General features: G+C 47.0%; 2 protein-coding genes across 2 annotated transcripts in view; one reads left to right on the forward strand and one right to left on the reverse strand.

Annotated features, from left to right (window-relative positions):
• LOC135827718 (uncharacterized) overlaps positions 1–11,937 on the forward strand; it is a 150,216-nt gene extending 138,279 nt beyond the window's left edge. The window contains exons 33-34 of the mRNA XM_065340185.1: positions 10,008–10,178; positions 11,407–11,937. Of these exons, the coding sequence (XP_065196257.1) occupies positions 10,008–10,178; positions 11,407–11,610 (375 nt within the window). The 3' untranslated portion in view covers positions 11,611–11,937. The remainder of the gene's footprint in view (positions 1–10,007; positions 10,179–11,406) is intronic.
• Positions 11,938–13,580: 1,643 nt separating this feature from the next.
• LOC135827710 (uncharacterized) overlaps positions 13,581–23,280 on the reverse strand; it is a 46,094-nt gene continuing 36,394 nt past the window's right edge. Inside the window, exons 5-7 of the mRNA XM_065340165.1 lie at positions 20,269–20,493; positions 19,259–19,389; positions 13,581–14,901 (exon numbers count right to left, since the gene is read on the reverse strand). Of these exons, the coding sequence (XP_065196237.1) occupies positions 19,285–19,389; positions 20,269–20,493 (330 nt within the window). The 3' untranslated portion in view covers positions 13,581–14,901; positions 19,259–19,284. The remainder of the gene's footprint in view (positions 14,902–19,258; positions 19,390–20,268; positions 20,494–23,280) is intronic.

A 23,280-nucleotide genomic window follows, 5' to 3' on the forward strand; every position in this document is an offset into this window, starting at 1 on the left:
CGGATTCCTGAGGCTAATTGACCGCCATTTCAGAAACAGCGAGCTAAAAAAGATATTCAACCACAACAACGTCAAAGTGAGCTACTCCTGCCTCCCCAACGTCGCAGCCAAAATCAGCAGCCACAACAAACCACACCTCACGGAAAAAATGCCAGAAAAACCATGTAACTGCAGGAAAAAAACGGAATGCCCGCTGGATGGCCACTGCCAAGCCACACAAATCGTCTACGAAGCCACCGTAACCTGCCAGGAGGAACAAAATGTGTACATCGGCTCGGCAGACACAACATTCAAGCTCCGGTACAATAACCACACTATGTCTTTCCGACACGAGAAACACCGAAAAAAGACCGCACTGTCGGAACACCTGTGGCAGAGGAAGGAAAACAACGAAGAGTACCACCTCACCTGGTAGATCAAAGACAGGACCAGCTCCTACAACCCTGCAACAAAAAGATGCAAACTCTGCACAACTGAAAAGGCGAGAATCCTCATTGCAGATAAGACCCTGGCACTGAACAAGAGGAGCGAAGTCGTCGCAAAGTGCAGGCACGCAAATAAGTTCCGACTCGTGAACTTCCAAGGAGTCACCTAGAATGACCAATACGCCAAATGTAACGCCCTGCCTACGTATGAGCATCGCGTGAACAGCCTGCACACTCTGCCAATTCATACACCATACCCGACACCAATTCCAACGCATGCACACAGTACAAGTACAGAGCCCTAAACATTGCCACCGGAAGCCTGCTTTTTTAGCACGGAATATTCTCACCCCTAACTTAGTGCCTTCTTTCGCGCTTGCTGTGTGACTGGGTATATAACCTGTAGTGATCTAGTTGCCCTGAATCAGCTTGTTTCTATTGCCTGATGATTGATTCATTTCATGAAACTCAGAGTTGCAAAGAACGATGATGTATCTCTGTTGAGGACCTGATCGTGCAGTGTATACATATATATAGGCCTTTATGGCCGAAACAACTTGCTGTCTACAGCATTGGGTATCACGCTCCTCGGCTTTCGCCCGAAGTTGTTGAGCACTCTCAGTAGGCTGCTCTAGTGCTGCTGCATCGCGCAATGCCCGCTACATTTTGTAGTTTGAGCACTCTGGCGCTAGAGCGACGAGCTACCTTAATGTCTGTGGTGCCTCCTTTGCACCATGGCTGGTAGCTCGGCCTATTTAGCTCGTAGCTGTACTGATGAGGCCTTTATGGCCGAAACAGCTTGCTGTCTACAGCATTGGGTAAATATATAATAATAATTATAACAGCTCGCATGTACCCCATGGGTGAGATCACCCATGGGGCTAACGCATCTGTCGGCAAAAGAGGGAGAGAAAACGAGAAACACATGATATACACACCTTCTTCATTCTGTTATTGCAGGGAAAAACTACCTCGATTCCACCATGAGCCTCGGCATGAGGAATATAATATTAATTAAGTACAGAATGTTATGTACCAAAAGGATATTCAAGTAAGCGCAGATATTTTTTTTAGCATGATAAGTTAGTACATTGATTCACTATGCCGAGCCAAGCTTCCCTGTCTTGGGAAATAGCTTCCGCTTCGGCAATGGAAACGTTTATTGTCTTTAAGTCATTCTTGATGTTGTCGATCCATCTGGTGACGGGGCGTCCCCTGGGCTTCTTGATGTCTTTGGTGTCGATTGAAAGTCTTAGAGCTTTGTAGGATGTCGAGTCACAGCCTTCTCTGATTACATGGCCGAACCATAACAAGCGCCGTTCCCTGCATGTTCTGGTGATAGGCAATTGGTTGGACAGCTTGTAACAGTTTTTATTCGATATTTTTTGGGGATACACTACGCCGAGAATGGATCGTAGCTTGCGGCGATGCCACGTGTCGAGCCTGTTGCCGAGTGCTGCTGTCAAGGTCCACAGGCCACAGTTGTATAGTAGAACCGGAAGGATAAGAGTGGTACACATAAGCATTCTAGATAATAAAGTGTGTCTCTTCCAGGCTATAGTGCCAAACGCTCGGTTAGCGGCATTGATACGGTTCTCGATGTCACTTCCAGATCCGAAGAGACTTCCAAGTAGTTTCGTCTTTCTCCATGCGTCATCATCCTTGGAAGGAGTTACAAATTGAGTTTTTGTTAGATTTAATCTCAGGTCATCCTGGGCGAAAATTGGCTCACATTTCGCTGCAGCGGCCACCACAGCATCACGATCAGTGTCATGTATTGTGGTGTCATCTGCATACTGTGAGAAATGAGTAGGCAGGCATGAAGGGGAGGTGCAGGCTGCTCTCACCTGCATCATCGCACTTTCTGCGTAGACAATGAACATGGCCGGAGACATCGGGTCCCCCTGAACCACGCCGATATTGTTCGAGAAGGGAGCACTGAGCTGCCCAGCAATCTTCACCCTAGCTGTCGTATCGGAGACTAGCAATTTCATCATTAAGGTGGGTGAACCCGAATCGGCCATTCGATCGAGCGCCTTGCCACGGTTCACTGTGTCGAATGCACCGCTGAAATCGAGTAATGCTGCCGAATAGTTCCAATTTCCGAGCAAAGCTCTCTCACACAGAGACCGCACACAGAACACCCCATCAGCTGTTGAGCGACCTGGTCTGAAACCGGCTTGTGACTCATCCACAAACTGCTGAATTTTGGTGCTAATCCTCTTTATGATTATGGTTGTAAGGACTTTCCGAACCACTGACAATAGCATTACGGGTCTGTAACTCTTCGGGGCTCCTTTCGGTTTGCCATTTTTGTATATTGGCACAATAATTCCAGTATTCAGGTCTGCTGGGCAGTGCTGTAATTGGCGAATGACATTGAAAAATGAGGACAGCCAACCAGCTAGAATGTCAGAACCTGCACGCAGCACCTCACTGCTAATTCCATCCTGACCGACTGCTCCGCCTACTTTTTGCTTCTGTATCGCTGCACGAACGTCTTCTGTTGAGAAAGGCTCATCATCCCTGACACCAGTCGCCGGCTGATGAACCGGTTTGCACGGCATGCTGGAATCGTAGAAAATTGATGAATAATATTCACCAAATTTCTGGAGGTTCCAACCAATGTCTGGGATGATCCTTCCATCAGCATCAGCCAGTTGGATGGGTGGTGTATTGTCACCCGCTCTCAGTTTGCGTAGGTTGTTAATTGCCTGAAAGTAAGACCTTGGGTCAGGCCTAAGTGCATCGGCGTCCTTTGCCCGCTTTTGCCAGAGGAAGTCGCCTTCCTTCCGCAGGATGGAGCGCATTTCATGGAGAAGTTTCGATCTTTGAGTTTGCAAAGACGACCGCTTATCGATGTCTGTTGTAGCTTGAATTTGTATGTGCAATTCCTTCTGCTGCTTGGAAAGCTTGGCCACAATAGGGTTGGTACTTCTAACTGCCTTCTGTCCAGATGGTATTATTCCAAAAGACTGTTTGGCTGCTGAGTGGACTGTTGACACAAACTCTCCCCATGTTGCATCTGCTTTCGAGCATGTCATGTCAGTGGCTTTGAATTCTGGTACGGAGTCCAGCAGCAGTTCCCGAAACCTGCCAGCAGTTTCTGTTGATGGTGAATTGTACTTGATGAAGCAAGGCTCGGATGATTTCTTCCCAGCACGAACCGTATGAAAGGAGAGCTGGAAATCGACAATCACTGGACGGTGATCCGAGAGCGTCACAAACCCACCATATGACCTTGCATTTGTTATTGAGCAAATGCTTCTTTTCCTGATGATTACATAATCTATCATGTTCCTCACTGGTTCTCCGTTGGATCGGGTCAGTCCGTCCGCGAACCAAGTAGCTTTGTGATGGAGGCGGTGTTTGAATAGGGTGTTGCATAGCACTAGTTGGTGGTCCTCGCAAAACTCAAGAAGCCGCTCTCCATTTGAATTTGATACTAAGTGCTTGCCATAGCTACCAACGGGGCCCTGGGTCCCGTTTCTTGAGCTGGCAATTTTTGCATTCATATCTCCCAACACCCAAACTTCATCTCGCTTGCCCCGGGGTACGTCTTTGACAATACTACTCAATAGCGAATAGAAGTTCTCTGCCTCTGCGGGGTTTGACGTGGAACTTAGCAGAGTCGGCACATAGCAGCATATCACTGTGATGGACCTGCTGTCACGGCGCGAGCAGAGCTTGATTCTGATTGACACGACTCGTTCCGAGTGGCACTGATACGAGGCAACATTGTTTACAATTCTCTTATTTACCAGAATTCCGACACCTGCCCGAGACGACGCCCCCCCCCCCCCCCCCCTGCGCGATACAGGGTATGGCCGTTGTCTAGAACGTCGACTCCATCACCATTCAGCCATGTCTCGGTAAGACCAAGCACGTCGAGACGATACCGTTCAAAATCCTGGATAATATTGACTTTTTTTATTTGACTTCGGAGCGAGCGAACATTGTACGTTCCCGCTCTACACGAAGGTGCCGTTTGGCCTCGGCTCACAAACACTGAAGCAGCTCTCCCTACTCTGTCTAACTGTATTCTCATTTCCAGTCTCTTCTACCCGCGGAACAAGAAAACCCTCGCCGAAGCGAGAGCTGACGGGAGTTCAGACCGCCATATATATATATATATATATATTAACTGGTTTGAGGGAAAGAGACAAACGGGGAAAGTCTGAAGAAAAAATCGACTGTCATCACCAGGACTCGAACCAGGGACCCTCGCTTGTAGCCAGCATATATATATTTCACGGTTTCATGGTTTGCGTGAGACTCGGTTTATCTATATAGAGGCCGAGTTTTCCGCATCCGTAGGAACACCACCACCCTTCAAGGATCAAGGCGCAGATGCAGCTCCTAAAGCGGTGGGAGATGAGTAGATCAGCTCGCCAGCATATGGTCAAAGACCGAAAATCCCATTCACTGCATCCATGTTTTCCTCGTGCCAGGCCACGAGTTCCCAATTAACTGTGGGTCGCGGCACGGCTGGAAAAAATCCTTCCGCTTCCAAGCAGGACTTGAACCTGGTACCCTCTGTTTCTCAATCATGGTCTTAGACCATCCCACTATGCCTGCCTGCTGAGTATGGCAATGTTTTTTAGTAGACAATAGAATGCTGCTCTCTGAGTGGAGACTGGAGAGCAACACAATGTGACTGCCAGAACTGTACTTCCAAGTACTACAAGTAAGTTAGTATGTGATTCCTTTTATCCAGGGCTTTATTTTTGTTGTCTTGTTTTCTTTCGGCTTGTAGGACAGTATCGAGAGCTGGCTGAAAGCAATTGGCTTGCCAATGTACAGTCAGAATTTCCAATCCCGCAGTTATATCACGAGCACAGGAGATGACAACATTGAGGGAATCAAGGAGCTGACTAAGGAGAAACTAATTGAAGAAATCGGTATCAGAAAGCGAGGTATGTGCTCCAGTTCCCCTTGCATGTGTGTTGACTCTAAGAGGTATGTGCTCCAGTTCCCCTTGCATGTGTGTTGACTCTGAGAGGTATGTGCTCCAGTTCCCCTTGCATGTGTTTGACTCTGAGAGGTATGTGCTCCAGTTCCCCTTGCATGTGTGTTGACTCTGAGAGGTATGTGCTCCAGTTCCCCTTGCATGTGTTTGACTCTGAGACCAGGTAGGGTTGATCTACATGTGCTTGTCTTGCATTGCGGTCACATGACAATTTGTATACTTTTGCCGCACTTTGCCTCTGTATACTTTTGCCCAATGTTTTCTTATTGTGCAGGACACCTGAAGCATTATAGTGAAGGCAATTGAGTTCATCCGCTACCCCACAGAGCGTAAGAGCCCCGGCAGCCATGCTGTTGCTGCGTATGCTGTGTATGCTGTCAAGAGCTGTACTAGTCTGCACGTTCTCTGGTGATTGCTAGGGACATTACCCCCCCCCCCCCCCCCCCCCCGCCAGTGTGTTACATATGCAGCCAAGCCCTGACTGATTGTTGGCGGTCAGGTGTTGACCGGCTTTCTACTTCGCATATGACAGTCATCGTGCTCCATTGCCTCTTCAGACCCCTGCCGAAACACAGTGCGCAGAATGTTTCATTGCACTGGGTTCTTACATGGAAGGTATTGAATTAGCAGCTAAGGGCGCGTTCAGATTACCGATAAAAAGTGACCGATTGGGAAAGTCGGCAAGGTGATTTGATCACGTGACGTTACTGGCACGTTACCGGTGGGAAAGTTTTACTGCCGCGGGTGCTGCGGCAGTAAACTTTTACCGGCAGTAAAAAAGTGCTCAGGCTGCATGCGCGCTGGGAAAAAAGGGAAAATCCCTTGTCAGTGCCGCGGTGAGAGCTGAAAACTTCACGGTAACGTTAGTTTGTTATCGGTAGTGTGAATGTCCTTCACGGTTTATCGGCATTCACGGTTTGACGGGGTTCACGGTAGTCTGAACGCGCCCTAATGGCTTGATCCAAAGTCCCCGCCATATGCTTTCTCCCGCCGGCCTCGTTCATATCACCAGCAGCATGGCTCCAAGTTATAGCAGATGCTAGATATACTGATATTGATTGCGTCATACAGTTGTTTTGATTACACAGCTCTCATCAGTGAAAGTCATGTGATGCTTGTAATACAGTTGTGTTGATTACACAGCTCTCATCAGTGAAAGTCATGTGATGCTTGTAATACAGTTGTGTTGATCACACAGCTCTCATCAGTGAAAGTCATGTGATGCTTGTAATACAGTTGTGTTGATTACACAGCTCTCATCAGTGAAAGTCATGTGATGCTTGTAATACAGTTGTGTTGATCACACAGCTCTCATCAGTGAAAGTCATGTGATGCTTGTAATACAGTTGTGTTGATTACACAGCTCTCATCAGTGAAAGTCATGTGATGCTTGTAATACAGTTGTGTTGATTACACAGCTCTCATCAGTGAAAGTCATGTGATGCTTGTAATACAGTTGTGTTGATTACACAGCTCTCATCAGTGAAAGTCATGTGATGCTTGTAATGCTAGTACTTGTACAGTAAAACCTGGTGTAAGCGACCTCTGTGTTTAGCGACCTCTGTGTTTAGCGACCTCTGTGTTTAGCGACCTCTGTGTTTAGCGACCTCTGTGTTTAGCGACCTCTGTGTTTAGCGACCTCTGTGTTTAGGCACCTCTGTGTTTAGCGACCTCTGTGTTTAGCCACCTCTGTGTTTAGCGACCTCTGTGTTTAGCGACCTCTGTGTTTAGCGACCACCTGCTCTTGACGACCGTTTTTCCATGCACCGACAGTTCTACACAGACACTGTGGGACCTGGTTCTAAAGACCACCTGGCTTTAACGATCGCTTTTGCTTGCACCGTGGGGTGGTTTACTGTAGTGCCATACTGGCAGTACATTTGCATTCTACGCTGAATAATACTGTGGCTAGACAAGCTGCCGTTGCCATCCTTCCTTCTGCTGTGGCTGTTGTGACGCATACCGCGCCAATAGGTGAGCTGCGCATCAAGGAAGTGCGCAAAAAGATTGCCGGCCGCAGTGACCCGACTCTGGCCAGGGAGCAGGAGAACAGGGCAGAGCTGCTCTTCTGGGAGGCACTCCACGACGCCTGCATGAAGCCGGAGATGGCTGCACTGGGTAAGCTGAGTAGATTCCTGAACTGCCACAACAAAAACCAACAAGTTTCCCTGATGATGCCCTCCTGGGTGAAAATTTGGAAACAATCGCTGTACGTGGTGTAGCGGAGGACTGTTTGTGTGGTATGTATGGGTTGGAGGTTTTGTGGAAGGTTTTCAATAAATTGGAACAATTGCCTGCATGTCCAAGAGGTGACTCCGAGAACACTCCTGATTCTCTCAACCTGGTACCCCCCCCCCCCTACAATTACCACCACTAGCACGTACTGTTCGAATGCACATTCAAGTTGCTTGTCACACCTAGATAGGAGGAGAGCTTCAATGAACATTGCAGTTCTCTTCCAAGAAACACACTGGTGCTGAAATCAATGATATCCAGTACACACTGGTGCTGAACTGATCAATGATATCCAGTACACACTGGTGCTGAAATCAATGATATCCAGTGCACCAGGTGGCATAAACAAGGAGGGCATTGAGTTTGTGTGACATTGTGTCGACATATTTTCTACGCGAATGGACATGTAGGTATCAACAAGGAAATTGGTGAGAAGCTGGTGGAGTTACGCAACTACTCGATAATGACCGTCGCTATTGCCAATGTCCTGTGGATGGTCATCATACAAACATTAGCCATGCATCCAGAGCTTGATGTAAGTTGGAGCCTGTCAGCTGCATGTCACTGATTTGCTTTGTCATTGTTGTTGACTGAAGGTCCAGTACAATGTATTACAGGCACACCTAGCATAACCGCACACATCACAACACTGCATCCGTTTTCCACAAAAATATCCGCATAGGCGAGGGAACCGGATAATCGAACACACATACTGTATGTAAGCATGGCATATGCTGTACATTTGTAGCCAACTATTTTCTTCCGGATGGCGAGGGATCCGGATAAACGAGGACCGGATAAGCGAGGTCTGACTGTAGTGCGTATGACAGTTTCACTGCCAAGTGCTCTACTATGTAATGTGTAGCATGACAGAGTCACTGCAATGTGTTGGTTTGTACTGTCCAGGCTTGTAGCCATAGTACTATAATGTGCCGCTGCAAACGGCCTTCTGTAAAAGTTTGGGCTGCACCCCGGTTCAAAACTGACAGCTTTGCTGACTAGTGTATGGTTCGGTTAATCAACACCACTGCTTTCCCTTTGTCGTTATACGTTGCACTAGGACGCACCGGAGGATGCACCCAGTCACAGTGCTGAGAGTGCTAACTACGGCAGAGCCTGATGATTGCATAAGCATGAAACTATGCGGAGCATGATGATTGCATAAGCATGAAACTCTGCGGAGCCTGATGATTGCATAAGCATGAAACTCAGAGTAGGGGGAAACTAGCCTTGCCCGTTGTCGCTCTGTGTGCATTCCATGCACATAGGCATTGAAGAGTAGACCACTATGCTAACTCATTGCTACAGTTGAGTATGAAAATGGCAATAAGCCTAACATTACATGCTCCACTCCACGTGTGAAGTAATGCATATTTCAGTAACAACCACACACAAACCTTTCCAGAGATCCCTCTTCAAGCTAGCTACAACCCTGCAAGTTATCATCTTCTTTGCAGGTCTTAACCATTGTGTTGCCGCCAGCTAACCCGTCCATCCGTGAAATTCGAAAAGTAAAAAGTCTGGATATTAGCAGAAAAGAGTGGGCGGTAAATGGTGTGGGGTCTACTCAAACAAAACACTGAGTTCTGTTGGAAACGGGAGTTTTCCACCACAATATAAAACAATAAACATAAATACTAAAAGAAAAGACAACTACTAACAATCGCGAAGACGAGAGAGAGAGTGAATGCAAATCTTGTCAGAGGCTGCAAAGGAAAAGGGCCCCAGAAGTAAGCCGCTGAGGGTGCCGAAAAAGGATACGGGGAAATGCAAGCACAGCACGCACGGTATGGTGCGGGTGAACCCTGGGTGAACCCTAGGTGAACCCGAGAGAAAACACCGTAGGCTATGTTTGGATACGCAGGACCAAAAAGGAAAGTGCAGAACTGTGAGAAGTGCAAGTTGCGATTTAGTGAAAAGTAGGGATTTCATAGAAATACCATGCGGTTTGGGAGTGGGCCGCCACAATGGGCCTACCGGGTTTTTCTTCTATAACTAAAGACTGCAAACCTGATGTTGCACACTGCTTGAATTACTGCATGGTTGTCCGATGTGAAACTCATCAAATGTCTAGTTTTCCGGCTATGAGAACACAAACTTATTGTATGAATGCTGCAGTGTTGTGCTGCTTGCACACAATATCCGTGTATGAATACCTGATAAGTAAGAAAAACATGGTCTTCAATAGTGTCTGAAAGGTGTTTCTGCCTAATTTGGTCCAATATGTGTGTGTGTCCGCATGCATGCATGCACGTTCGAGTGTGTGTGTGAGGGGGGGGGGGGTGTGTGTGTGTGTGTGTGTGTGTGTGTGTGTGTGTGCGTGTGTGTGCGTGTGTGTGTGTGTGTGTGTGTGTGCGTGTGCGCGCGCGTTCTGTTAGGTGGCAGACACGAATCCAATTGGCTTACTGTTTCTATTAGTGTATGGACTGGTGTACGCAACACAGTTCATCAGTATGCTGGTGCATCGCTTGATTACTATCATGCACATGCTGGCATCAGCCAAGGAGGCTGGCAGTATCGATCCCATCGTTGTGGTGGAAATGCCTGCTGTGAGTGTGCATTGATGTGCATGTTATGCATGTTTGCTTACCCAACCTGCCTTGGATTCTACTGGGTTGTGTGTAACCTGCCTTGGGTTCTACTGGGTTGTGTGTAACCTGCCTTGGGTTCTACTGGGTTGTGTGTGTGTGCGTGTGTTTGCTTACCCAACCTGCCTTGGGTTCTACTGGGTTTTGTGTGTGTGTGTGTGTGTGTGTGTGTGTGTGTGTGTGTGTGTGTGTGTGTGTGTGTGCGCGTGTGTTTTCTTACCCAACCTGCATTTGGGTTCTGCTGGGTAGTGTGTGTGTGTGTGTGTGTGTGTGTGCGTGCGTGTGTGTGTGTGTGTGTGTGTGTGCGTGCGTGTGTGTGTGCGCGCGCGTGTGTCTTCTTACCCAACCTGCATTTGGTGTACTGTAAACCGCCCATTATTCGTGTCGCGCTTTTTTGCGATCTCTCGGAACCAGCGAGTTTACGATGGCGAATGTTCACGGAGCACTGTGGCCACACATACACACCCACTGTTGAATTTGGATTTCACAATGTTTAATATTCGCGTTATGCTCATGTCGCAAAAATAAACTAACATTAGTATGCCGCGAACGATAGGCAGTTTACAGTACCTGGGTTGTGTTTGTTTGCTTGCCCAACCTGCACTGAGCATGCATGCTGTACCAGCCATTTTAATAAGTGAATTTTAAAGCTGAAATGGTCTTCCTAAACGAATTGATGCATTCATGATTTATAAAGTCAGTGTTTGACTACTGTGTACGCACTGTACGGACAAGTGCATGGTAACGATGCCGAACATGCTATCCAGCATCTGCCAAGTACACTGGAATCAGGCTTTTTGACACGTGATTTGACAATAAAGCTACATGCATTGGCACAGCTCTCAGCCCGCTCACTCCCGAAAGGTTCTACATAGAGTCGCTCGTCGAAGAACGTGGAGCCTGAAATGCTAAGAACACCACAGCCTCAAGTTAGGAACGACAGTGTTGGTTTTCTAGCAGCTTGTGGGATACATCATATGATTCAGTACAAATTGTTTCTAAGAATGTGGTATAAGAATTCAGCAAGATTGCTGAAAAATAACAACGTCCCAGACTCCCAGGCTAACCCCTTGGAAGCAATGTTCTTGGGCACGCCACTCTACTGTATTCATGTACTTGAAGTAGATACGTGTTATTTTGGGCATCGGCTGGTCTTTAATGTTGGCTCTACTGTCCTGTGATACTACAGGGAGGAACTGTTGAAGAGATGCGCCGTAATGCCAGCCTCAGTCCGCCAGGCTACCAGCTGTTGAATGACAGTGATGATGATCCATACCAGATGCAGCCACTTCTCAGCTCTCAGCCTGGGGGCTATCAACGCAGTCCTGCAGGGGCAATGGTGTCTAATCCACGTACACAGCGAGCTGCTACCAACAGGAGCAAACGACGGTGACTGCGGTGCTCTAGGCTCCACAACAAATCTGCTGTCCACCGTGGCTTCATCTTGATCCAGTTTGCATTTTCATGTCTTGCATGCTCTACTGCATGATGCATGGCTACATGCAGCACTGCATGGGAATGCTTGAAGAGTGCACTCGTGCTCTCCATCCTGGCATTGTCATCCGAGCAAAGGTATCTGTGAGACCAATGATAACGCTATTTTGATATTGACAAAGTTTAAAGCATGTTTACAAATGAAAATATTCTTTCAAAGCATGGCTTTCGTATATGGAATCAACCACAGTCAAACCCTGTTAGGACGAACACTGATAAGGCGAACTTGACATTATTAGGGACTGGGGCCAATCCTATGGTTGGCCAGGCGTCAAATCCGAAATTATTTATTCGTTTACGAAGATCTCCTGTACGGCGAGCCTTCGCGAAGACGAACTAGTTTCAAGTGTGATTTGAACAAAAACAAAATAGCGCATAGTACGAACTTTCGGTCCACGTGCGCAAGCGCTAGCTGGCTGTCATTTTAGTTTTTCTTCTTCTTTTTTCGATAGTTGAGGCCATACATACATTGTACGTACAGCCAGTATATCTACGTAACATGTATGCTAAGAATAAATACTTCCCATGTAGACCTTACACAGCATGCACCTTCAGATAAGTACAATCCATATGATATGCATATTACAGCATTGGGTATCACGCTCCTCGGCTTTCGCCTTGTTGAGCACTCTCAGTAGGCTGCTCTAGTGCTGCTGCATCGCGCAATGTGCGCTACTTTTTGTAGTTTGAGCACTCTGGCACTAGAGCGATGAGCTATCTTAATGTCTGTGGTGCCTCCTTTGCACCATGGCTGGTAGCTCGGCCTATTTAGCTCGTAGCTGTACTGATGAGGCCTTTATGGCCTAAACAGCTTGCTGTCTACAGCATTGGGTATCACGCTCCTCGGCTTTCGCCTTGTTGAGCACTCTCAGTCTAGTAGGCTGCTCTAGTGCTGCTGCATCGCGCAACGCCCGCTACTTTTTGTAGTTTGAGCACTCTGGCGCTAGAGCGACGAGCTATCTTAATGTCTGTGGTGCCTCCTTTGCACCATGGCTGGTAGCTCGGCCTATTTAGCTCGTAGCTGTACTGATGAGGCGTTTATGGCCGAAACAGCTTGCTGTCTACAGCATTGGATATGCATATTGATTTTTTTGTGAGATCTGGATAAGAGGAGCTCCGGATAAGACAAAAAAACTTGTACAGTCTGTTGAAGTTCGTCCTAACGAGGCTTGACTGTACATGTACTCAGTATCATTTCATTATAATTATGTGGTATTATAATTCTGAAGGGTCAGTCTGGTGGTAACACTGGTAACATGCAACCGCATGGAAGCAGACACAATTGGCTGTGGCAATAAACACGATTAGGCCGCTGTAGGGACACCCTATGCTCAGCTCAGCGCTATTCAAACATTTTGTTTGTGATACTTCGAAGTACTTTGAAGTATAAATAGAGCCCTGGGCAATATGCACAGGGAAGTCCCCTGAGGCATTTGCAAGTCAACAATCAGAATCCTTACTAGGTAGAGGGAAACCTGCATGACCCCCCAATGGACCCTTGGCAGGGATGATCGGGTTTCACTCACTCGTCGGTCACATACATGTAGCTGTCAGGGCAAGAAAATGCCGTAACATGAATGCCTTATGGGTCACGCTGAAGGGTATCACATTGCCCATTTGCTGCGGGTACACGAGGTACCGCATTGCCCCTCGTTGGAATCGGACTTGCGCTTCTGGATACCTTATGCTGGCCTCCTGACAGCCAAACTCAACTAACTTGAGCTTTGTGCCTGGGGTTGTGCTGGTATAATTATGTGGCCGAGGTGCGATGACTTTCAATTTGCTATGCTAGCCAGGTGAGCCACTCAGGGTGCATGATCACTATTCGCAGCACTTATCGTCCATGCAGCAGTCAGGTTAATAAGCATGTCGAAGTACAGGAACAATTAATTGTTATATTCCAGAGAGTTGAACAAGGAGAAAAAGTTCCGAGTTCAGTTACAAGAAAATGACCAACATTTTTTTATAATGGTAGACTCCAAATCCAATACTTCTCCCAACGTCACCATGGCAAACCAGTCTTAACAAAAGTGCGAGGCTGGTTAGGAACTGTTATGGACAGGGAGTAGCAAAATACTATTTTATGCATAAAAAGAAAAGGCTACAAAGCTCTACGGTGTGTGCTGCTTGCTAAAAACATTTTCGGATTAGGACTAGTGCTAAGAATCACACTAAGAGCTAACGCCACAACCGAAGGCAATGCAGGTGGTGCGTACATTTGAAGGCACATGTCAACTCAGAATGAAAGTGCATATTGCGGGTGACCATTATTTTCACCAGTGGATTGAAAGCAATACTTGTTGCCGACTTAAACAGTTTGTAATAGCTAGTGCTACAAAGAAGTAGGTACAGAATATCTATTATGCTTGCATTGTGAGAATTGCCTTTGGCAGGCAACGGGTTCCTACAGAGGGGGGGGGGGGGGGGGGGGGGGGATAAAGATTGCATTGTGCTCACACTCTGATGGACATTTGTACTTGCAGTCTAAAGGAGGGGTGCAAATTTTGGGGTTGGGGACACAACTATCATGCAGTGCAGCCCATTTTCTTTTGGATATCTTATATGAAGGGCTTTAAAAGGATAGTGCCACATAATATGTGAGGATGTAAGAGAGCTTGATCATGTCATGCATTGATTCGAGAACTTGTGCAATTCGTGACACACACACACACACACACGCACATGGAGAGGGAGGGAGGGAGGGAGAGGGAGGGAGGGAGGGAGGGAGAGGGAGGGAGGGAGGGAGAGGGAGAGGGAGGGAGGGAGAGGGAGGGAGGGAGGGAGAGGGAGGGAGGGAGGGAGGGAGGGAGAGAGAGAGAAAAAGAGACAGAAGCGAGAGTAGATTATGATAAACATTTCCAGAAGAGAGAGCAGAATGTGTGTGTTTGGGGGGGGGGGGCAATAGAGAGGGTACATACGGGGTGAAGCAGGGAACGCATCAAATTCTGACGAAAAGCTCTCTGCCTTTATGTCAGAAAGGTTCTGGCAAGGAGAATGCTTGAATTACGACATTCATATAAGTAAATATCCAGGAAATATCCAGAAAGTATGGAAAACATGCATGGATTTACCAGGGTAGAGCTACCTTGGCATGTTTAGGACGATAATCCTTCTTGCAGCCAGCCTCATGGAGCAGTGCCTTCAACAAAAGAATATCAGCAGGTCCAATGATGTGGGTCCAGGTGGAAAGCTGGGTAAATTTGAGAAAAAGACACATACTTGATCACATGAAAGTGGATAAATATACTTCAAGACTTGCACCGAATGAGTTCTATAGTTTTACTAATCATATGGGTGCAGCTAGACTGACTTTTCCGGGGAGCCGCACCGGGGTCTAAGCCGCATCCCCTTTTCGGGCCCAAAATTCGCATCTTTTTTTGACATTCGGAGTGTAAGCCGCACGTAAGATTTTGAATTTTTGGCCATTCAAACTTCTTGCGTACTCATACACATACAATATGTTTAAAAGTTGAGACGCACAACTGAAGTTCCACGAAAGTTTCTTTGTTTGTCCCTCACTCCGAACTGACAACATTGAAGCATCGTACAACTGCAACGATGGATTTCTGTGCAGGAAAAGTAATCGAATAACACCATACATGCATTTCAAGTTTTGCATAGAGCACCGTATCACTGGTTGATTCATGGCCAGCATTTGGAGTCTAAGCAGCAGGGGCGATTTTTGAGTTTTTTTCAGGCGTTTTAAAGTGCGGCTAACAACCCGGAAAATGCGGTAGATAAGACCTACCACCAAAGTGGTCAAACCGAAAATCACATGCACTGCACCAACGTTCTCCTGGTACATGTAACTGTGGGTCGCAGCAAGGTCGGAAAATCCTTCCCTTCCAAGCAGGACTTCAACATGAAAAATGTGTTAACTGTTTGTTTCCCCTCCCCTGTCGGGAATCTCACGACGGAGACTTTTGTTTATTTTTACGCATGATATTTTTCCTGGTACAGCTGCCATATTAAATTTTATTTTCTATACCAACAAGATCATCACACAAGGAAAAGAAACCTGGTGCTCCTCCATCCAAGCAGAGATGAATATTTTCCTATCCAGAGAACTACCAGTTAGGCTTCTCTCTCAGATTAGAATACAAACGAGAGAAGTACTGTAATTTCAGAAATTTTCGGTGTACTTTTATTTTTGGTACTTTCGGTGCGTTTGTTTCATACCTAAAATTTCAATACACCGAACAAACACTAACACACATAAACCAATAGGGAACTGCTTCTCTGTACCGAAAATTTCTGTTCACCTAACCTAACCTGTTGCCCTCATACCGAAAATATTGAGCACCGAAAATTTCTGAAATTAGAGTATTCAGTCTTTCAGTCGATCAATAAATCTCCCAACCAAGTATTCTCGTCAGAGTCTTATTATTTTAAAAATGTTCTTGTCCATCGGTTTATGCAACGACCACGACGCGACATCCCTCCCCCTCCACTATGTTTTTTTGGCTAGAACCATAATAGTGTGAGAATGGCCCATGGAGCATAAACGACTGAATACACATACATTCAAAAATGAGCTCTCTTTACTTATCATGATCAGCAGCAATGAGAGAGAGAGAGATAAAGAGAAAGAGCACTATATAAATGAGTTCAGTTTTTTATTGTGGTGGACGAGTTGTGACGAGGGCGACTACAGAGTCCTTTAAGTCCCTTCACTGAATATTGTGTTTTTGCTTCAAATGAAATAGTGGTAGCGACTTGGCGATGATTTGTAAAGGAAAATTGGTTGCTCACCACACACTGAAGCTCAACTGATGAAGGATGTCGCCTGGTCACCGTGCCTGCAGGCTACAACTTTCACACCAAGGTTCAACTCAAAGGTTCAAAGGTTCAACTCGAGTGACAGAAAAGCTGCAAAAGCTGTAGCCTGCAGGCACGGTGACCTGGTGACTGGTGTACGCATGAACACGTGACCGCTTACTCACCCGTGTTCGATTGGGAATAAGGGCCGAACGCTGCACTGCAGCTTTTTCGGACCGGAACCAGTTGACTCAGCGTCCAAAAGACTACAACATATGGGCAAATCGCGGTCATCCGTGCTTTTATAAGAACGAAACGGCGATTTTAGTGACTTTTGTATACAGATCCCATCTAGTAGGGCGCAGTCACCCAGTTTCGGTGGAAGTGCGCGAGTTAATAAAGGAGGAAGGGAGCGTCTCAGCTTCGCCTTCCTCGGACCAAGACCATTTGACTCAGCACCCCGAAGACTACAACTGGAGAAAATTTGATTTTAGGGTATACTTTCCCTGTTAAAATAGTAATCGTTTGATATCTTTTAAAGAGGCGATGAGGCGACAATAGTTTTAGAACGGAAATCAACAAGACCGGCTGGATAAACATTATCACGAATGCTTTGATAATTATCTTTTCTAATGAGTAACTACCAAGTAATTGGTATAATCGTTTCAGCCCTAATATTGTTTTTAAGTGACCACCCCATGCTGCAGGCTAAAGCGTTCGTTAAAAGCCAGGTGGTCTTTAGAACAAGGTCCGATGCATTCACGGAATACTAGCTCATGCACAAACTTCCATGTACATGTACTCATATTGACAGGTGTTGGGCATAGAACACCTTCACGCAGATGAAGCACCCATGACGTATCACACCTTCCTCAAGTGCATGCAGCGCACCCTGAACTGTCACTTGTTACTTCCATTGGCTCCATGCACTCAATTCTGAGCGGACTTCATCCCTGTTGCAATCGAGCCTACCAGCCAGGACAGCACTCGTGGTCTCTGTATGCAAGTCAGATATGGCACCTGGTGCACTGAAAGTCGGTCGCTGGTCATGCAACGCAGGTGGTCTGCTGTTTCCAGTGCAATTTCTATGCATAACCGCTGGTGCATGGAAAAAAAGGTTGTTGAAATCAGGTGGCTGCTAATACCAGAGCCCGCCGCTGACTGCACAACAGTATAATGAGTGGGAGAATCTTCACTTGTATCCTTTGTTGAACTCGGACGGTGAGCCAATTTAACTACGGTGAAAAAGGAGAAGGACAAAATGTTACAAGTTATGACTAACTGTCCACCAACGTAACCAGATCATAATATTATACAGTCAGCGAGCGTTCACTTAGCCTTTCCTCTCTATGTTTATTACATACGCTTGAGCCTCCGAAGTTGGGTGGTCTGTGGCTTTGCGTCGTCGAGTTGTAGTAAGGCCGGTATGTCCAATAGTCTTACTAGTTTCGTCATCATCCAGTAACTTTCGGCATTCTTTGTTGCCGTGGGGCGTAGCTCGTGCTCTTCTTTGTTGCGCTTTCCTTCCCCTCTTGGACTTTTCCGAACCTGAGCCTACCAAGTTGGAAGGTTGTTGGTTTGCGCCTTGGAGAAGTATTGGAGCTAGGTGTCAGGTCGCCATTTTGTCGCACTCGCTGACTGTATATGATCTGGTAACGTTGGTGGACAGTTAGTCATAACTCGTAACATTTTGTCCTTCTCCTTATATCGTCTGTTGTTCTTTTTGTACTGTAATGGTACTCAAATTCCACGCTCGTGACCTCGACTGGCATCTGGACTGATCAGGAGCTGCCCCTCCCTACCAGTGTTGACTTGGCTCTTGTGAACCAACTAATATTGTGCTCTCCTTGTATACCTGAACACCCCGAGTCGTTGATCACATCTGCACAGTATCTTGTTCATTATTTTCACTATTTCTCTCCTGCCCCTCTTGCCTCCTGTCCCTCCTTACCCCTGTCTCTTCTTGCCCTCGAGTCTCTCTCTCCTTCCCTTCCCTTTGTTAGGCCCACAAGTTCATGTATGCACGCACTCTCACACCAACCGACCTCTCTCACACATATGCATGTACACACGCACTCATACACACGGCATGCACCCTTTCCCGCTTCACACTTCTCGTATTATTTATTTGGCCTGGGTAGCTACATTCGCGCTCTCGTACATCCATTGCCATAGCTACCCAGGCCCTTTATAGCCTTGTGTTTTGCTCACCTTTCACTCTCTCTCGACTGGCTGACGATCTTGCCCAGAACTCGATTCGCTCCGTCCGTCCGTTGTCCCGTCGGCTGTCGTGAAATACCCAACATTGGCGCCCAACGTGGGGCTCGAACCCACGACCCTGAGATTAAGAGTCTCATGCTCTACCGACTGAACTTAATCTCAGAGTCGTGGGTTCGAGCCCCACGTTGGGTGCCAATGTTGGGTATTTCACAACAGCCGACGGGACAACAGACGGACGAGCGAATCGAGTTCTGGGCAAGATCGTCAGTCAGTCGAGAGAGAGTGAAAGGTGAGCAAAACACAAGGCTATAACGGGCCTGGGTAGCTATGGCAATGGATGTACGAGAGCGCGAATGTAGCTACCCAGGCCAAATGAATAATACGAGAAGTGTGAAGCGGGAAAGGGTGCATGCCGTGTGTATGAGTGCGTGTGTACATGCATATGTGTGAGAAAGGTCGGTTGGTGTGAGAGTGCGTGCATACATGAACTTGTGGGCCTAACACCTTTATATCAGCATAACATGAACCAATCAACCCAAGAGCAAATGACAGTGAGCTTCTCTAGTTACCTGGCAGCCATCATCGTTCTGCTTATTCAGTGTTGTGCACCAGGTTTTGTCAGCTGATCTGGACCTAGCTCCGGATCCTCAAAGAAATTCTCATGGTAAACTTTGAAGGGGGGCCACTCCTTGCTGGCTTTCTGGAGAGTTAATGATGTGCAATGAAAAACCATACATTCACACACAGGCACGCACACACACGTACGCGCGCTCACACACACACACACATGCACGCACACACGCACACAAGCACGCATGCACGCACGCATGCATGCACGCACATACATACACACACACACACACACACACACACACACACACACACACTGTTTTTGAGTATACGAAATCGGTACAGTATTATGAATAACCCAGCAATGTAGACATGCACAGTACACCACCTATTGATGGAGGGACTGGTGCCATCAAGACCACAACGGAATTACCATGATTCAGGCAAAAGAAGAAAATGGATTTATGACTGATTGGGCATTGCACTTTACCTCAGACTCTGGACAAAAACCCTTCATTGATGCCTGCAGTTTGGATTGACTGCAGTTTGACAGTGTGTGTGTGTGTGCGTGTGTGTGTGTGTATGTGTGTGTGTGTGTGTGTGTGTGTGTGTGACAATATGTCCTGCGAACGCTGCAGCTTCCACTGCGCCCGCTGCAACCGCTGTGTGCTATCGCGCCAAGGCATGAAACGTCACAAGTGCAGCCGTGGCTCGGCCAGAGCAACCAACACAGACCGTAGCTCCTTCTGCATCGTTTGCAATTGCGGTCGGCGTTTTAGTAGACCACAGGACCTATCCCGTCATCGCCCCTACTGTTCCGAACCTGCTCAACCCCCCATGGGGTCCGCATAGCCAGAATATGGCAGCGCGTCCAAGGTCCAAGGTGTGTGTGTGCTATGGGGTGTATGTGAATTGATTTCCTATTCATGCTCAGCATCAATTTTTTGTTTGTTTTAAGTTATCATTGGTTGAACAATCTTTGCCATAGCTACTCAATGCCAAGTGGTACCTTCATATCTTCTTTAGATGGGTGTTTCGCAGGTGAGTCCGGCCAGTACTTGTTGTACAGAAGTTGACTTTTGTTTCGGATCCTCTCCACCTCTTGCTTCAACCTGGGTCCTTGACCACCCGCGGCAGCATCTTGGGGTCCAAGTTTCTGTGCCGCGAGATCATACACGACCTCGCCAGTTGCTTTAGAGTTGGACGCCTTCACAGTCTTCAGTGCCTTGAGAATCTGGAGTAAAGAACGGTACAATACATGCACACACACACACATTATTGATATTGTAGGTTTGTTTAGGTGATCCATAGAGGGTGGTGGCGTTCCTATGGTCATGGTGGTGGCGTTCCTATGGTGATGGTGGTGGTGTTCCTACGGATGCAGAAAACTCGGCCTCCAGCCAAGTCTCACGCGAACCGTGAATTTTTGTTAGGTGTTTCTTTCTGTTCATGTTTCTGTCCGAATATGAAGAATTGTTTAGACATTTTTTACGATCTTCTCTTCCTACAATGTATGCAACTTCGACCTGGCAACTCATTAAATGGGCAGTTCACCCTAAAATGAAAACTTCACATGTAGTGAAAAATGCACTGATTCCAATGATGAAGGTCCCACGTTGATCGGAGCAGCCGTTCCCAAGTTATACCAGCTTGATGTTTGCACTCAATTTGGTGATATCGTGATGACGTCATAATCTTGCCCAGATTAGGCCGGATTTGTGATGTCAGAGAGATAGACTTTGTATGGGAGCAGATGGAGAAACACCAATTTCTTTCTTGTATCTCTGCAACAATGAATTTCATAGTAGAATTTTTTTCCAGTCGGGATGCCGGTAGGGTGCTATCAAGAGTACATACTAGTACCCCAGAGTGTGCAACGCCGATCCAGCTCTGCATAGGGTCTTGGTCGAGCGGAATCGGATCTTCTGATGTCATGCGTACACTCCACACCGGCGCAAGGCCGGTCTCGAGGCAGGGCATCATTGTTTTTGATCCGAGAGTACCCGCGACTCCCCGGGTTCCCCTCAGATGTGTACGGTATTATGACGCAAAGATCCGATTACGCTCGACCAAGACCCTATGCAGAGCTGTATCAGGCGTTGCACACTCTGGGGGGTTATGTACTCTTGGTGCTATATGTCCCATACCGAAGTTTGAAAAAGATCCGACTTCTTTGGGACAATGGAGAGCCAAAATACTGAAATTTCACCATCTACTGAGTCCCATACAAAGTCTATCTCTCTGATGTCATAAATCTGCCCTGGTCTGGGCAAGTTAATGCCGTCATCATGATGTCACCAAATTTAGTGCAAACGTCAAGCTGGTATAACTCGGGAACGCCTGCTCCGATCAACCTGGGACCTTCACCATTGGAATCAGTGCATTTTTCGCTACAGGTTATTAAGTTGTCATTTTAGGGTGAACTTCCCCTTTAACAACCTACTGCACTCCACCATGCACAGCCTCTTCGCTGAATGCTTCAAATTGCAAAGTTACTAAATTTCAGGCATGGCCCTTCTTCAGGGTAATACCAAGAGTATATAAGCTCCCACTGAGTGTGCAACTTCTGATACACTTTCTATGGGGTTCGTCGACTGCGACGTGGTGTAGTGTTCCAGTTGCACGTTTCCAGCCCGTTTTCAGCGAGCAGCGTAGTAATAACCAAAGCACTCTCTGGCAGAAACTCACTGTGCGTTTGCAACTCGCCAGCATGATATTGGCAGATATTCGGATTGCACGCTAGCTATCCTTCGCTTGTACGTAGTACGAAACGTACCCGAGACACTTGATGTGAGTTTTCGCCGTCGGAGACCCCATATTCAGAGTTGCACACTCTTGGGAACATATTTAATATTTACCCTTGGTAACACTGGTATTGTGAGATGCAGTGTAATGAAGGAAGTACATGTATTATCAGCCCTTAGTCTTAGAGGAAAGTGGTGACACTATCTAGCATACGAAGCAGTGACACACATACTTGAAGTATACCGTAAAGTACCGTTGATCCGCCCCCTCTCTAATTGCCGCGCCCTGTCGATTTTCTGCCTGTGAAGCGACTTCGGCGTATACAACGAAATACGATGCTGAACCGACTCATGCACTGCTGTACACAATACGGTGCCAGTGCAGGATGCAAATGTGCACAATCCAACACATCGAGTCTGATCTTCCACATTGTTGTACATCGTACTGCACTTGTCAGCCTTGATCTAATTCCCGCGCCCTGCCGAAAACAGCTGGGAAGCGACATGGCGTGGGGGGGGGGGGGGGGGGCGGATCAACGGTACTTTATGGTACAGTGAAACTCACTTTGTACGTCACCTGCTTTTATAGTACGGTCCTTTTTCGTCGCGCAAATTTTCCTCCCATAAGCGCATATACAAATGTGTACGGTTACGATTTACTCGGATAAGACGTACAACTCGTGTATGACGGACTGTTCAGCAGGTCCCAACAGATCTAGCCTCGCATACTACGTACAATTTAGAGGTTTTCGCTCACATGTACACATGACAGATTAGCTTGACGTATGAATCAAACATGGATGTCAGGGCAGTATCGTTGATTCAGGCCCCGAGAGCGTAGCCCAAAGCCGAAGGCCGAGGGCTATGCTCGAGGGCCTGAATCAATGATACCTGCCCTGGCCGTACATATCTGATTGTGTTTCCAGACTGCCACCCACATACGACATACATAGTTGTGGCATAGTACCGGTCTGAACCCGCACTCTTCATCAATCCATAACCATCATAATTGCTTTGCAAGCAAGTGAAAAATGACAGTAAGATAGATAGAGAGAGAGAGAGAGAGACAAAGAGACAAGTTCAGACTTCTGAAAGGCGAATTTTCCTTGCAGTGATGGAGCACCAGATGGAGCTGGCTCTTGCTGTACTGTGGCTTCTCCAAGGCAAGTGGCTTTCGTCATCTACATGTAGGCTTCTGAGGTGATCGTCAATGTTGTGAAAGGGCACAACCGGCACAGGATCTGACAGAGGCAAGGTAAGGGTATCTAACTGGTTGC

This window comes from Sycon ciliatum, chromosome 1 (assembly GCF_964019385.1).
Source record: "Sycon ciliatum chromosome 1, ocSycCili1.1, whole genome shotgun sequence".
Classification (NCBI taxonomy): domain Eukaryota; kingdom Metazoa; phylum Porifera; class Calcarea; order Leucosolenida; family Sycettidae; genus Sycon; species Sycon ciliatum.